The 17,897-nt window shown below is 37.3% G+C and overlaps 1 protein-coding gene across 6 annotated transcripts in view; it reads right to left on the reverse strand.

Annotated features, from left to right (window-relative positions):
* TRPC1 (transient receptor potential cation channel subfamily C member 1) overlaps positions 1-17,897 on the reverse strand; it is a 67,165-nt gene that overhangs the window by 25,929 nt on the left and 23,339 nt on the right. For 3 of the 6 annotated variants that reach the window (XM_059063801.2, XM_059063800.2, XM_059063799.2), the window contains 3 exons: positions 9,084-9,215; positions 6,690-6,885; positions 2,260-2,596 (listed from right to left, as the gene is read on the reverse strand). In XM_059063801.2, the coding sequence (XP_058919784.1) occupies positions 2,260-2,596; positions 6,690-6,885; positions 9,084-9,215 (665 nt within the window). Of the gene's footprint in view, positions 1-2,259; positions 2,597-6,037; positions 6,125-6,689; positions 6,886-9,083; positions 9,216-17,897 lie in introns of those variants that run through there. The other 3 variants (XM_067033621.1, XM_067033619.1, XM_059063802.2) reach the window with 2 other exon arrangements.

A 17,897-nucleotide genomic window follows, 5' to 3' on the forward strand; every position in this document is an offset into this window, starting at 1 on the left:
TCAAGTTATTGGGTGTTTTTCTTTTAAACAATAATTAGACCATAAGCTCCATGAGTGTTGGGCCATATCTGTTTCTGCCTGTGCCTGGACAAAGTAGGTAAACAACATTTCAAAATATACATTTCTGTAAGGGCTGTTCTATTATATTCCAATGGTAAAAAATTAAGTAAATGGATACCATTAATATTCTGTGGATTCATCAACACATTGTTTTCTTTTTTTCTACCTTGCTTTTTATAATTTAACCCTACTTTTTTCCTGAAGGGCTAAGGAAAAGAACAGGAAACAAATGTACAGAAGCCAGGCATCATGAGTCAGAAGTCCCTGTGCTTATTGCATGAAAAAGTAAATTGAACCAAGGAGTGACTCTGAACAAGTAGGCAAATGATTCCTACATGTTTCCTTAGAGCAAGTTCAGATCTATATATTTAAGGAAGTCAGAGTGATCTAAAGACATAACAGGTTCAGAAAACATCCTTGGCAAGGTTTATTCATATCTAACTGTTTCAAAGCAGAAGCTGTGCTGAGAAAAGAAAAACACTTCCAGGAATTTTACTGGCATAATTCATACTGCACTCTTCTACTGAGAATATGTTTAGAAAATTAATAATAGTGTGTGTGTGTGTGTGTGTGTGTGTGTGTGTGTGTGTGTTCAGGGCCATTGTGATTAGAAAAGAGTAGCCACAGTTTTACCACTTGTTGTGAAATTCAGTGACAGCAGCAATATTTATGCTATCCAAGGAGTGGTATGACTCTCTGACTTCAATGAGTTTTTACTCACTGCTAAGAAATATAAACTTTACTTCTTATACAGACTTGGCTACAGACTTGTTTATTTTACAAAACAAAGAAAATATTTTTTCTCTCTCACTACTATTTAAACAATAGGTTACAGATGAATGATATAAATTTTCCCTTTTATATAACTAAGGTATATATAACAATCTTTCAGAAGTAGTTTAAAGAGAGGGGAAAAGTGCTTCTAAGAGATTCCTTTCAGCCTAACCTACCCAATTAAAAATATAAACAAATTTCACATTGAAAAGATCTACAACAATGCAATTTGGAGTCAAATAAGATAAAGTATAAATTATTTCCTAAATTAAAATATTAAATTTTAGATAAGATAGTGGAAATATCAGAAACATGAAAATATTAACAAGAAATTATTTAATTCTCTTTAACCTAAAGTTCAAATGTGTATTATTTTAACTGTATCTACTTAATTTTAAACATAACTCTGATTTAAGATCAAGTTACTTGAAATGAACTAATTTCCAAATAAAAATAAAAATCCCAAAATACACTTTTATATCTGAAGAACTAAAGGTGAACAGTGTACATTAACTCTTCTTAAATTATTTAATAACTGAAACAGTCAAGAACGTATTAATCAATCAGTGCTTCATAACATAGAAAAGAATAAATTTCAATATTCCTTTTACTCTATAGCAAATAGTAAAAAAAAAAAAAAAAAAAAAAAAAAAAAAGGTGGGAAATGCTGAGGTTAAAAACAAGGTTGAAGATCCAGAGGGAAATAATAAAGGGGATGTCATTAAAAGACCATAATACCTCAACTTCCCTCCTCCTCCCACCTCTCCCAAAAAGGGAAAGGGCAGTAAAAACTGCAGAAGAGCATTAAAATATTTATTATACAGCATAATACTTATTAAAAAAACCCAATTTTCAGAAAATAAAATGTCTTTTTTTTAAAAAAAGCTGTCATTTCTAAAGAGATCTGGCTGTCATTACAAAGAACTGATTTATAGAGTGAGTCACCAGGGAATGTTTTATCTATATAAGGTAATATGTAACTATAAAAGTTCATAGGTTCTTAAAAGAAAAACTAATGATATAATAAAACAAAAGAGTTAACTCTTAAAATGCAACCGAGTATAAAATGGATTATTACATTTCAAAATACCTAAGAAAATGTTCATATTCTTATAACCAAAAAAATTCATCGCAAAATTTGTTTTTCTGTTTTAACAATCATGAACAATTTTAGCAACTGAGAAAGAATTTTTAACTTCCATGTAATTAAGTAATACTAAGTAAGAGATCTGCTTATCATCAAGTTCAAAAACATTTATCTTAAAAAAAAATATGTTAAGTCTTCAATGATCATGGAAGCATTCAAATTCTTCCTGTATAAACAGTGTAAAATTACAAGTTGAAGGCAGCTTATAATGCCACCAAGCAAGGGAGAATTAATGGGATAAATAAAGGCAGAACTTTTTAAACTAACTTGATACTTACCAATAATCCACAGTATAAGGAGGTAGTCTATTCTTTCAAGGGCTGGCCCCATTGTGTTTTTCTTATCCTCATTGTAGACAAGAGAGTATAAGTTTAGTAATAGCAGGAATGTAAAATATGATGCTCCATGAATAATAAATTTCATAAAAGGTGTGTGAATAATTCTGCCAAACTGAGATTTGGGAGCTATCAAATAACAAAGTGACAAAACTGGCCAAAACATGCCAACTGTCAAAACAGTCATTATCTTCTTACAGGTAGGCTTACGTCGGTAACCTGACATCTGTCCAAACCAAACAGTGTTCAGGAACTGCTGACAGTTGGACTGGGAGACAAACTGAAAATGAAGCACACACATATAAAAAAAGTAAAATATAACTTGTGAATACGATCTGATAGTACTATTATTTAATTGATATTCAAAGTTTTAATAATAGTTTGAAATCAATTCTATACAGTCCAGTTCCTTTTTTTTTGTTTTGTTTTCTTACGTGTAATAAAAGAGTGTAGTGGTTAAGAGCATAGACTCTGGAGCCAGATTACCTAGATTCAAATCCAGGCTCTGCCACTTACTTACTAAATGACCTTGAGCAAGTTTTTAAATCTCTCTAAGCCTCAAATTCCCCATCTATAAAATGGGGATAATAATAGTATCTAGTCATACACTTGTTATGAGGATTAAATGTAAAGCTCTTAGAATAGTGCCTGGTCATAGCATGCACTATATAAACATTAGTGATTATTACTAGCCTACTCAGCCATTTCAAAACATTTAACTTATAAAGACTCATAATAGTGTTTATGAAATTTCAAAATTAACAAGCACAATCCACAGAAAGAGACTTCAGCCTAGAAAAACTGATGATTTCAGCTACAAGAAACCAACATGTCAAGATAGCAAAGCAATTAAAGTCTAGACATGAGATATTTTTATGCTCCACGAAAACACTGAGAATTTCTTAAAATGTATTAAAAATACTCTTAAATCTTCTTACAATGGAATTCTATGTGAGAAGAAAAGGAAAAATATTCCCAAATAAGAGGAAAATTCTAGTTCAAGTATAAAAATGAATTTACCAAAGTTTATGAAGCTGTTTAGTTTACAAAATTCAAAAGCAATATTTTCCCAATATAATGCTCAAGTTGTGAAGTATAAGTTAAGGATTCTGATAACTCTGGACACAATAATGTAATCAGGTTTGAAATCACCAAAGTAAAGCACAAGTGATAATAATATCATTCAGATATTCAATAATATTTGGTCAATGTTCTGTTTTAAAATGATTTATCCCAAGATAGAATATAATCTATAGAATGCAACACTGTAGTTTAAAAAAGTAGGCAGAGTTTTGTTGTTTGTTGTGCTTATCAAGAAATTTCCTAATATATCAATACTATACCTATTTTTGGCAGTTAAGTCTTCATTATTTATCCTTCTGCTTAGATTCCAGTGTTGTTAGGGAATCGTAATTTGTCCCTCAAGAGGAAATATCAGGGAGGAAAATAGCTTTTCTTCCCACCAACTACCCAGTTTAGTAGCATCCCAAACTTAGTGGTTTCATCCTTCCCCTAAGTATCAAAGCAATCTCAGGTGTGACTGCTGCCCTTGCCATTCCTCTATATAATGATGATTTAATTAACAGTAATGTTAAATATATAATTGGAAGAACATATTTTCAATTGGAGATGTTCTAAGTCTGTGGTGGTTTTTAAACATAGACACAAATTCTTTGATACTCCTCTCATCAATAGGTGGGCTACCAATATTACCTACCCTTCAATTCAACAAGCTTATGATTGCTTTAACTAGTAGATTCTGGAAGAAGTGATGCTACGTGACTTCTGAAGGTAGGTCTTAAAAGGTCATTCAACTTCCACCTTATATGAGAAACACTTGCTTTTGGAGCCAAAAGCTGGCAGGTAAAAAGTCCTACTACCCTGAAGCCACCATGCTATGAGGAAGACCAGGCTACATGTAGGCACTCCGGTCAGCCCTCAGAGGCTACTCAGACCATCCCCCTGCAGCCAGCCCACCATGAGGGCCCACCCATGCCCCTCCAAGGTTCCAGTCCTAGGTTCTTAGGGGACCCACCCTCTATGGACCCACCCACCTGAGCCCACTCAGAGCTCCCTGTTTGAATCCTCAGCTGCTGCTCAGGCACCAGACATATGAGTGAGAAGCCTCTCGAATGATTGTAGCCCCCCATCATTTGAGCTATCTCCAGCTGAGTCCTTGACATGGAGAAGCAGAGACAAATCAGCCTTACTGTGCCCTTTCCTAATTCTTTTTTTTTTTTTTTTTTTTTTTTTGCGTACGCGGGCCTCTCACTGTTGTGGCCTCTCCCATCGCGGAGCACAGGCTCCGGACGCGCAGGCTCAGCGGCCATGGCTCACGGGCTTAGTTGCTCCGCGGCATGTGGGATCTTCCCGGACCAGGGCACGAACCCGTGTCTCCTGCATCGGCAGGCGGATTCTCAACCACTGCGCCACCAGGGAAGCCCCCCTTTCCTAATTCTTGACCTAAAGAACCCAAGAGCATAATAAAATGATCATGAAATTACTACAAAATGACGATGAAATATTGTTTTATGCCACTAAGTATCACAGTAGTTTGTTATTCAGGATGTATGACCTGAACAAAGCCTACCAACTATTTGGAAAAATATTATCTTCCCCTTTGATTATATTTAGAAATCTAGTTTAAAAAACTAATTTACATTTTCATTAAATCTTAAAATTATAGAGTATCTTCCTTCCAACTAAAAATATTACCACTATTTCTTTTTCCTTTTCTCTACTCGTCTTTAGAATGGAACATTTGGTTATCCTCTGTGAGTTCTTCAGGGATATACATATATATATATATATATATATATATATATATATATATATCATGAGGAAACTGCCTCTTAGTTTTTTCTTCTCTTACCAGGATAATCTTGGTTCTTTCCACCTTTTTTCGAGGTTCTTTTTCCAAGCACTTAAGATGGTTTTGTATCTTTGTTATATCTTTATTCTATCATTTTCTAGTATTTTGTGTCTATTTTAGGTTGTGCAACACATAAGTAAATAAATTAACATAAGATCTAGTCAAAATGTATGTTAGGAGAAGATTACATCAGGGTTCCTATTTTCTCTGTTTCTACATGTACATATTAGCCATTGTATTTCCTTTTAAAGCCACATAGGTATGTTGTTGATTTATAATCTTACAGCTACACTGATCCAAATTCTTGTACTTAATTTTTTTTTCCTATAAATGGTTTACCTTAAGCAAGAATGCTGGAGTACTAGAAAAATTATAGGATTTGAAGCCAGAGATCTAGATAAGAAATATAATATTTAGGTTATTTTATTTTATTATTTGTTTAACATCTTTATTGGAGTATAATTGCTTTACAATGGTGTGTTAGCTTCTGCTTTATAATCTAGGTAATTTTAAAGTAAACATCTTAAAATTCCTTTATCAATCTCCTGAGTCACGAAGCTATTGGGAGGCTCAAACTGTCAATGAAGATAATCAAAAACTCTGTCCCTAGCACCAAAAGTCCTATATCTTGCCTTCTACCATAATCTGTTTGGAGCCCCATTTTTATATTAATATAAATTTGATAAGCAAGTTTTAGTCCAATATCTATGTTGATAGTAAGAATAATGGGTCTTAGAAGAAATACCTTAAAAGTACCATTTACCAACACCCTCTACTGAACATCATTATCTACATATAAATATCCATGTCTAATAAATTATCTCAAAAAGTGAAGTTAAAAATTCATACCTTCCTTCTTCAAGTTCCTGAATCATGTGCATGTGAGTGTATGGGGAGTAGAAATAGGTATTTCCCTTAATAGGAAGGGATGATGCCAGAAGAGCCAGATTCAACTTAGTTATCATAGCATACGTCTCTCCACCTTTGGGTTTCACAATGAATTAACAAATAAGAATAAGGAACATAATATCTGATATTTTATTTTTAAACAGAAAGGCCCTATTACTATAGAAAGGACTACTTATAAACAGATCAATAATACAAACCCATGACAGACAAAACACAAGACGGAAACTTCATTAGGAAGGCATTTACTATTTACTATACAGGATCTTACCTGCATAGCTACTATTTAGCAAAAACATTACATTAACATCCATATTATTATTATTAATGTTAATTGTTAAAAATAATAGCAACTACCATTTATTGAGTACTTGCTTAATGCTAATACTCATTGTACTAAACTCTAAATATATATACCTTTAATTAATTCTTAAAACTAAAGCTCAGACAGAGTCAATAACTTTCCCAAGGACACACAGTTTTTAGGAAGCAGAACTAGGATCTCAACCTAGATGTATTGCTCCAAAGCCTTTGTTCTGAGCCACCAGACTACTGTGGAGGAAATAATTTAAATATATCACAGAAAACCTCATACCTCCTTTTGGTTATATTTGATAGCAAGTTTTAGACGACTTAAATTCATTCTTTCTTCTAGCAGTCCCCGTTTGTCAAGAGGCTCATCACTAGATGTATGGTTTAGGATAACTTCTAATTCGCGAGAATTCCGGGCTTGTGCAAGTAAATCTTTAGCAAACATTTTACATTGCCGGGCTAGTTCCTCATAATCATTCCTGCAAAGTGCAACAGTCTATTATTAGAAATGTCACTTCCATCTTCTAATTAAGCTGTTCTCACCAGAACATTTTTTACTCAGTAACATTTTAATTCTGATACTGCTACACAACATCTTTTGTGCTGACAGTCAAAGGAACCTACTGGTGCATCAATTCTCCATAGCTTTGGGGAAAATTGTAACACAGTTATGTTCTCTGTGTACACTCTGATAACCTTAGGTAAGCACAATGTTTTCTTACATATACTGATATTCCTAGAAGTTCTGATAATATTTGCCAAGCAGCTCTTCACTTAACTCATTTGCCGTCATTCTATAACAGTTTTGTATAAAGCTTCCTTTTATATTATTTATCTAAACAATAGATAGTAATATCTTGATGTTATCCAATAAATATTATTATATAATTTTTAACTAGAAGTTTTTTCAAGCATAGTCTACAACATGTTTATGCTATTCTGATATTAAAATAGTATTCTGTTTCATTTTTAAAGTGCTCATTTAAACAAAATTCAAGTTAGAAAGAAAACTACTGAAACACACCTAGTACAGAATTCTCTTTCAGAATCACTATTCCTTGAAAGTTAGGACCTACCTGCTCATTAAAGGCAAGCCTAAATCACTTCTGAGAAATTAAGAAGTTTTAGTAGATAATTATTTTTAAAATATCAATTACATTAAGCTTATGCCTGAGTGGAACAACTTAAGAATAAAGTTAGAAATAAATAATTATGAATTAATTGGGGTTAAATTTCAGAAAATAATTTTTCATTCAGTTTTTTTAAAGGGAAAGGAAGGGAAAATAGGGAGATTTCCCATTGATTAATCTTTTTTTTTTCAACGGGATTTTCCATGAACTGGCTGCATAAAATTATAACTCAAGGAATTAAAAAGTTTTCCTCACCAGCTAACATTTTTAAATCCATTCTTTGCACTTACTATGTAACCAAAATTTCCTAAGAATAAGTGGTTGAATTTCTTTTTTGAAAAAATAAATAAATTTATTTATTTATTTATCTTTGGCTGCGTTGCTACACACAGGCTTTCTCTAGTTGTGGTGAGTGGGGGCTACTCTTCGTTGCATTGCGCAGGCTTCTCACTGTGGTGGCTTCTCTTGTTAAGGAGCACGGGCTCTAGGCGCGCGGGCTTCAGTAGTTGTGGTGCACGGGCTTAGCTGCTCCGCAGCATGTGGGATCTTCCCGGACCAGGGATCGAAACCGTGTCCCCTGCATTGGCAGGTGGATTCTTAACCACTGGGCCACCAGGGAAGCCCAGTAGTTGAATTTCTTTAACAAACAAAGTATTACCTACTTCTTAGTCTAGGAATCTAATTGCAGTCGAATCAATTTTATGCCTACATGTTATGTTTCTCCTACTAGAAAATCTCACCAAACAGTGAAAAGGGACAAAGTTGGGGTGTGTGGAATGTACCTGACATACAAAAAGCATTCTATATGCTTCTGAAAGTTATGAAGGATCGGGCTTCAAGGATGCTTACAGAATCTAGGAATGAGGGGAGTAGGACAGAGAGGAGTTATAAATAAGTTTGTTCTTGCTTAAGGCTACCATTCCCACTACTCTTCACACTGCCTTGAATGCCTCCGGCAGTGTTGAACAAAGTAGGGATTTAAGGGTGGTGGAAAAGTGGAAGAAGGAAGATGGGGAAGGAGTGACGTAAGTGGGACTGGGGTCTATTCCACTGAGGGAAAAGGAAAATCCCAAGTATGTGGCAGCAAGGTTTGGTCATTTTGGATCAAATGTAGATAAATAAATGATAATTTGTCCTATGAAAAAACTCAGGCTGCAAATATTCTGGAAAACAAAGAGATAATTTACAATTTCCAAGGCTTCCCTGGTGGCGCAGTGGTTAATAATCCACCTGCCAATGCAGGGGACATGGGTTCAAGCCCTGGTCCGGGAAGATCCCACATGCTGCAGAGCAACTAAACCCTTGTGCCACAACTACTGAGCCTGCACTCTACAGCCTGAGCCTGCGTGCTGCAACTACTGAAGCCCACGCACCTAGAGCCCATGCTCCACAACAAGAGAAGCCACTGTATTGCAATGAAGAGTAGCCTCCGCTCGCCACAACTAGAGAAAGCCCACGCTCAGCAACGAAGACCCAACACTGCCAAAAATAAATAAATAAAATAAATAATTTTTTTAAAAAAATTTACAATTTCCATTCATTCCCACCTGAATTCCACCTCCACAAGGCTTAGTTCTTTTAAATCAGCACTAAGTTCAAATGCTCGCAGAATTGGATCCTCCTCTGTTAACATTATTAAAGCTGGACTGGCCAAGCAGCGATATATATCAAGACGAAACCTGTGATAAAATTTGATTCCATAATGTAAAACAAATTTATTAGATAAATATGATCAGTATCTTTAGCCTATAATTTTCATAAATTTAAAATTAAAGTATTATAAAATTAAAAGAAAATAAAACAACTATAAAATACTTATTATAAGGTAAACTGCATAAAAGACTTAAAAATAAATATTTTGAAATATAAATATTGTAATTTTTTTATATCTACTGCTTATAAAGAAATTGTTTTAGTATTTGTTTTCAGATTCAAAACTTTGTATCCTTCAATTGAATTTAATTTAAAAATTTCTATTCCTGAACTCAGTATTATTTTAAAGGAAATATGTTAATAACTAATACATTTTGAATATGATATGAATGATCATTAAATTTTCCTTCCCCAGTGATAAGTTTACTTTAATATGCTACATATATATAACACATGACTCATTCAACCAGGTTATTTTTGAAAGACCTTTCAAATCTTAAGAATGAAATCACTGATTTATGTCTAACCTCTAACTAATAGAAAAGTACTCCCTTTACCTTCCATAAACTAATTAATGTTTATAATCAATATCTAAATAGGAACCAAGTCAGAAAAATTTTGCTATAATTCTTTCATTTATAAATATATAATTCTTAATTTAAAATTTGGTAGATATTACATAAATATTTTTTCTTTTAAATACAAATTTAATATATGCTTGTTTAAAAAAAAGCAAGCAGTTTAGAAACATAATGCTCCCCAATTCTCCTCCTTCCACCAACTCCACTCCTCAAAGAGTCACATTTCAGAGAATTATGAAAATCTTTCCTGATATTTTCTATTCACACACAAACATAATCAGACATACTGTGTACAGGGACAACTATTTCTTTTTTTTTTCTTTTCTGAGTTTGTTTATTGATTTTTATCAATTTTTGGTTATTCATAAGGAATCAGCTTTCATGCTACTTTTGTGACAAGCCTACAACCCTAAAATCCTTAGGTGAAATTTATTGCATCTGAATTTCCAAGACACTTTTTAAATTTTTTTTCTTTTTATATTTCTTTTTTAAAATTAATTTTTATTGGAGTATGGTTGCTTTACAATGTTGTGTTAGCCTCCACTGCACAACAAAATGAATCTGCCATACATACAGATATCCTGTCCCTTTTGGACTGCCCTCCCATTTAGGTTCACAGTGCATTAGGTAGAGTTCCCTGTGCTGTACACTATGTTCCCATCAGTTGACTATTTTATACATAGTATCAGTAATGGATATATGTCAATCCCAGTCTCCCAACTCCTCCCACCCTACCCCTTTCCCCCTTGGTATCCATACATTTGTTCTCTACATCTGTGTCTCTATTTCTGCTTTGCAAATAAGATCATCTGTACCACTTTTCTAGATTCCATATATACACGTTATTATACGATATTTGCTTTTCTCTTTCTGACTTACTTCACTCTGTGTGACATTCTCTAGAAGGGACAACTATTTCTATGTCACTACATACAGAGTCATCTCGTTATTTCCTAAAACTGGATGGTTTTCCATTTTATGGCAGTCCATCCAATCTCCATTAATGGAACTTTAGGTTGCTTCCGATTTTTTACTTCCATAAATAATGTAAAAATGATTATTATTTAGTTCATACACCCTTTGCACATTCAGAACTGCTGGATAAAACAGCATGTTCATTTTAAATTCTGGTAGATGTTTCCAAAGCACTAACAATAAGGAGAGCTCATTTTCCCCTACATCTTCATTAGTACATTGCTACCCTAACAGATGAAAAATGGAATTTTAAGAGTTGTTATTACTCTGAATTTCTTTAGAAGCTTAAGCATCCTTTCATGTTTACTATTTGTTTATACTTCTGTAAACTACCTGTTCATTTGCATTAGCCTATTTTTCTGGTGTGTTTCTTTTTTAAATCACCAATTTGTAAAACCTCTTTATATATAAAAGAAATTGCCCTCTGTCTAGTCAAAAATGTTTTAAATACTTTTCTCTCATTGGTTGTTTGTCTTTTTACTTTGTTTGCAATGGAGTTTTTCTGTATGGAAATTTGAAACTTTTATGTAACAAATTTATTGAAATATTCCTTATTTACCTGATAGGTCTCATGTCTTACTTAGACACAAAAATAGGCCCTATACAATGCATTTTTTTCTATATAATGCATTTCTAAGAAAACAAATTTTATGAAATCCAGCTCTGATCTAGATATTTAATTAACAAGTACAATTACCTGTATCTTAAGTAAGGATTTCTACAGAGGTATTTGCCTATACCAAAACTATCCAAAAACTTGAGAAAAATATATATAATTGAGCAACTTATCTTTGTTTCCATCATTATGTCTATAGCAATTAATTTTTATAGTAATTAATTTTATCAGATTGTCTCTAAAAATGACTTTTGTATTAACCTACATAGTCATGTCTCAAAATATGGATTAGTCACAAAATGTACAGGAAGAGTGACTGCTAGTACTGGTGGCAACCAGCTATGCTGGAGTAATAATGAAGAGCTATAGTATGGAAAACAATTAGATATAATCTGAAAAATAATGAGGCTGCCTCGCTTTATTAAATCTGTCATTTTTGGTATCCAAAACACTATCAAAAGTAATGGTGGGGGCTTCCCTGGTGGCGCAGTGGTTGAGAGTCCCCCTGCCAACGCAGGGGACACGGGTTTGTGCCCTGGTCGAGGAGGATCCCACATGCCATGGAGCGGCTGGGCCCGTGAGCCATGGCCGCTGAGCCTGTGCGTCCGGAGCCTGTGCTCCGCAACGGGAGAGGTCACAGCAGTGAGAGGCCCGTGTACCGCAAAAAAAAAAAAAAGTAATGGTGGGATATGAAGAGGTCAGTGATTTCACTACACAAAATATATGCATAAAAATGACAAAATTTTTTTTAAAAAATCAACTATTTCAGGTCACTGGAAATTGTCTATTGAGAATCAATTATTGGAAAACTGCCGGGGCTTCAGGTAGGAATGGCTGGAATCTGTGGCCTTCTCACCTGAGGCTACCTCTTCACCTCTGCCTCCAGTTCACTCAATGAGAACCGCAGTTTTCCAGCCTGAAGCTGGTAAATCTGTATCTTTGTGCTATAGGGGTAAAAATCAATTCATTGGGAAGCAAAAACCTACAGCTCTGCTGGCTGAAAGGATTAGACTTAGTAGAGACGAACAAGGAAAACCTGCAGCTTTGCAAGACCAAGCATGCAGTCTGATTTGAGACAAAGAGTGGACCAATCAGAAATTTAATAGGGAGATCTTGGAAATGAGAAAAGATATACAAGGATTCATATATAGTCTCCACAAATCCCTGGCTGACTAAAAAATTAGGCATGTGTGCCAAGCATCAGAAAGTCTGATAAAAAGAAAAAGACAGGGAACTCTTGAGAAATGGCTGCAACTTTGAATGCCTTCTCCAACTAACTCACAGACTGTGTCTTATATTCCACATACAAGTGAAATCATATGGTGTTTGTCTTTCTCCGTCTGACGTATTTCACTTAGCATAATGCCCTCAAGCTCCATCATGTTGTTGCAAATGGCAAGACTGCATCACCTGGCACTGCATCATCTCTGAAATTTAAAACCCAACATCTTAGAAATACAGATTGCCTCTCTTCCTTATTCCTAGTATACCGACTCTTCAACGTCACTGAAACCTTTACCATCCCTTACTCATTTTGTTAGCTTCCTTTCTCCTGCAGGTCTGCTTAGCAATTCCTGGAAATGACTTCAGTCAGATCCCTTTGACATTTGCTATAACTGTTTTCTCAAACATCAATAACAAACTCTCTCAATGTCTTCAACAAATATACCAGACCATCCCTAAATAAACCACACTCACATACTGTGTAAAATGCCTTTTACTTGTTAATTCTCATCCATACTTAAACACTGAGCTCAAGCCACAGCTCCTCTAAAAACTTTCAAAACAAGCTTTTTCCACACCTCAAACCAAGACAGGTAAAGTGTTTTCTCCAGCTTCAACCCCCCACCTCCAACTGCTTAAACTACACACATATTTAATAAGCATACCTAATAATATTTAATAATATTTGAAAAATATTTATATTTAATATTAATAAAGGATTTTAATACTAGAAGAAGTCTTAAAGATCATTTCTGCTTGTCATTTTATAGACTATTTTATTTTATTTGCCAAGCTGCACATCTTGCAGGATCTTAGTTCCCTAACCAGGGACTGAAACTGCCTTGTCAACTTCACTGACACTGCCCTCGGCAGTGAAAGCACAGAGTCCTAATCACTGGATTGCCAGGGAATTCCCCATAGACTAGTCATTTTAAAACTAAAAAGTTAAATGAAATTGGCATAGCTATTAACCAGATCTTATCAAAGAGAAACACAGATCTCATTGTAAAATATTCTTGAAAATAGAGGGACTTCCCTGGTGGCGCAGTGGTTAAGAATCTGCCTGCCGATGCAGGGGACACGGGTACCAGCCCTGGTCTGGGAAGATCCCACATGCCGCGGAGCGACTCAGTCCATGCACAACTACTGAGCCTGTGCTCTAGAGCCAACACAGCCAAAAACTAATTAATTAATTTTAAAAAATAGAAAAAATTTCCAGTACAATCTCTGCAAGTAAACATTAAAACGATTCCCACACCAAGGAGCAGTTCCCAGAACGTATGCTGTCAGTGCCTTGTCCCCGCTGTGAGCCACAGCCACCCCTACCTCTGCAGAAGACCCTCTAAATCTAGCAGGCTCCCCCCCGTTAAAGATGGCGGAAGAGTAAGACGCGGAAATCTCCTTCCTCCTCACAGAGACATCAGAAATACATCTACACGTGGAACTTCTCCTATAGAACACCCACCGAACGCTGGCAGAAGACCTCCGACCTCCAAAAAGGCAAGAAACTCCCCACATATCTGGGTAGGGCAAAAGAAAAAAGAATAAACAGGGACAAAAGAATAGGGACGGGACCTACGCCAGTGGGAGGGAGCCGTGAAGGAGGAAAGACTCCCACACACTAGAGGCCCCTTCGCGGGCGGAGACTGCGGGCGCCGGAGGGGGAAGCTCCGGAGCCGCGGAGGACAGCGCAGCCACAGGGGTGCGGAGGGCAAAGCGGAGAGATTCCCGCAGAGGATCGGTGCCGACCGGCACTCACCAGCCCGAGAGGCTTGTCTGCTCGCCTGCAGGGGCGGGCGGGGCCGGGAGCTGAGGCTCGGGCTTCAGTCGGATCCCAGGGAAAGGTCTGGAGTTGGCAGAGTGAAGACAGCTTGAAGGGGGCTAGTGCGCCACGGCTGGCCGGGAGGGAGTTCGGGAGAAGTCTGGAGCTGCCGAAGAGGCAAGAGACCTTTTCCTCCCTCTTTGCTGCCTGGGCGCGAGGAGAGGGGATTAAGTGCGCCGCTTGAAGGAGCCCCAGGGGCGGGCGCGGAGCTGCCGAAGAGACAAGAGACTTTTTCTTGCCTCTTTGCTTCCTCGGGTGTGAGGTGAGGGGATTAAGAGCACCGCGTAGAGGAACTCCAGAAACGGGCGCGAGCCGCGGCTGTCAGCACGGACAGTAGAGACGGGTGTCGGACGCTAAGGTTCCTGCTGCCACCACCAAGAGGCCTGTGTGCGAGCACAGGTCACTCTCCACACCGGCCCTCCCGGGAGCCCGTGCGGCCCGCCACTGCCGGGGTCCCGGGATCCAGGGACAGCTTCCCTGGGAGAACGCACGGCGCGCCTTGGGCCTGTGCAGCGTCACGCCGGCCTCTTCCGCCGCGGACTCGCCCCGCCCCCGTGCCACTCCCTCCCCCCAGCCTGAGTGAGCCGGAGCCCCCGAATCAACTGCTCCTTTAACATCGTCCTGTCTGAGCGAAGGGCAGTCGCACTCGCACTCGGACAACCTACACGCAGAGGCGGGACCAAGTCCAAAGCTGAACCCCAGGAGCTGTGCGAACAGAGAGGAGAGGGGGAGGTCTCTCCCAGCAGCCTCAGAAGCGGCGGATTAAAGCTCCACAATCAACTTTAAGTGCCCTGCAGCTGTTGAAAACCTGAATAGACAACGAATCATCCCAAGTTGAGGAGGTGGACTTTGGGAGCAAGATATACTATTATTTTCCCTTTTTTTTAATTTTTGTGAGTGTGTATGTGTGTGCTGCTGTGTGAGATTTTGTCTGTATAGCTTTGCTTTCACCATTTGTCCTAGGGTTAGACCGACCCATTTTTCTGTTTTTTTTTTTTTAAAGGAAATTTTTCTTCTTAATAATTATTTTTTATTTTAATAACTATACTTTATACTACTCTGTCTTCTCTCTTTCTTCCTTTCTTCCTTCCTTTCTTCCCTCCTTCCCTCCTTTCTCCCTTCCTTCCCCCCTTCTTTCCTCCCTTCCTCCCTCCCTTTCTTCCTCTGCACCTTCCTTCCTTCCTTTCTTGCTTCCTTCCTTCATTTCTTCCTTCCTTTCTTCCTTCCTTCCCTCCCTCCCTCCTTCCTTCCTTTTCTTTCCTTTCTATTTATTCTACCTTTTATTTTGAGCCGTGTGGATTAAAGGTTCTTGGCGCCCCAGCCAGGCACCAGGGCGGTGTCCCTGAGGTGGGAGAACCAACCTCAAGACACTAGTCCACAAGAGACCTCCCAGCTCCACGTAATATCAGACGGCGAAAATCTCCCAGAGATCTCCATCTCAACACCAAGACCCAGCTTCACTCAAGGACCAGCAAAGAACAGTGCTGGACACCCTATCCCCAACAAAGAGCAAGACAGGTCTACAGCCCCATCCATTAGCAGAGAGGCTGCCTAAAATCATAATAAGGTAACCAACATCCCCAAACACACCACCAGACGAGGACCTGCCCATCAGAAAGACAAGATCCAGCCTCATCCACCAGAACAGAGGCACTAGTCCCCCCAACCAGGGAATCTACTCAACCCACTGAACCAACCTTAGCCACTGGGGACAGCCACCAAAAACAACAGGAACTACGAACCTGCAGCGTGCAAAAAGGAGACCCCAAACACAGTAAGATAAGCAAAATGAGAAGACAGAAAAACACACAACAGATGAAGGAGCAAGATAAAAACACACCAGACCTAACAGATGAAGAGGTAATAGCCAATCTACCTGAAAGAGAATTTAGAATAATGATGGTGAAGATGATGCAAAATCTTGGAAATAGAATAGACAATTTGCAAGAAACAGTTAACAGGGACCTAGAAGAAATAAAGAGCAAGCAAGAAACGATGAGCAACACAATAAATGAAATTAAAAATACTCTAGATGGGATCAATAGCAGAATAACTGAGGCAGAAGGACGGATAAGTGACCTGGAAGATAAAATAGTGGAAATAACTACTGCAGAGCAGAAGAAAGAAAAAAGAATGAAAAGAACTGAGGACAGTCTCAGAGACCTCTGGGACAACATTAAACGCACCAACATTCGAATCATAGGGGTCCCAGAAGAAGAAGAGAAAAAGAAAGGGACTGAGAAAATATTTGAAGAGATTATAGTTGAAAACTTCCCTAATATAGGAAAGGAAATAATCAATCAAGTCCAGGAAGCACAGAGAGTTCCATACAGGATAAACCCAAAGAGAAACATGCCAAGACACATAATAATCAAACTGTCAAAAATTAAATACAAAGAAAACATATTAAAAGCAGCAAGGGAAAAACAACAAATAACACACAAGGGAATCCCCATAAGATTAACATCTGATCTTTCAGCAGAAACTCTACAAGCCAGAAGGGAGTGGCAGGACATATTTAAAGTGATGAAGGAAAAAAACCTACAACCAAGATTACTCTACCCAGCAAGGATCTCATTCAGATTTGATGGAGAAATTAAAACCTTTACAGACAAGCAAAAGCTGAGAGAGTTCAGCACCACCAAACCAGCTCTACAACAAATCCTAAAGGAACTCCTCTAGGCAAGAAACACAAGAGAAGGAAAAGACCTACAAGAACAACCCGAAACAATTAAGTAAATGGTAATAGGAACATACATATCGATAATTACCTTAAATGTAAATGGATTAAATGCTCCCACCAAAAGACACAGACTGGCTGAATGGATACAAAAACAAGACCCATATATATGCTGTCTACAAGAGACCCACTTCAGACCTAGGGACACATACAGACTGAAAGTAAGGGGATGGAAAAAGATATTCCATGCAAATGGAAATCAGAAGAAAGCTGGAGTAGCAATTCTCATATCAGACAAAATAGACTTTAAAATAAAGACTATTACAAGAGACAAAGAAGGACACTACATAATGATCAAGGGATCGATCCATGAAGAAGATATAACAATTGTAAATATTTATGCACCCAACATAGGAGCACCTCAATACATAAGGCAAATACTAACAGCCTTAAAAGGGGAAATCGACAGTAACACAATTATAATGGGGGACTTTAACACCCCACTTTCACCAATGGACAGATCATCCAAAATGAAAATAAATAAGGAAACACAAGCTTTAAATGATACATTACACAAGATGGACTTAATTGATATTTATAGGACATTCCATCCAAAAACAACAGAATACACATTTTTCTCAAGTGCTCATGGAACATTCTCCAGGATTGATCATATATTGGGTCACAAATCTAGCCTTGGCAAATTTAAGAAAATTGAAATTGTATCAAGTATCTTTTCCGACCACAACGCTATGAGACTAGATATCAATTATAGGAAAAGATCTGTAAAAAATACAAACACATGGAGGC

Source organism: Kogia breviceps, chromosome 5 (genome assembly GCF_026419965.1).
Source record: "Kogia breviceps isolate mKogBre1 chromosome 5, mKogBre1 haplotype 1, whole genome shotgun sequence".
In the NCBI taxonomy this organism is placed as follows: Eukaryota; Metazoa; Chordata; class Mammalia; order Artiodactyla; family Physeteridae; genus Kogia; species Kogia breviceps.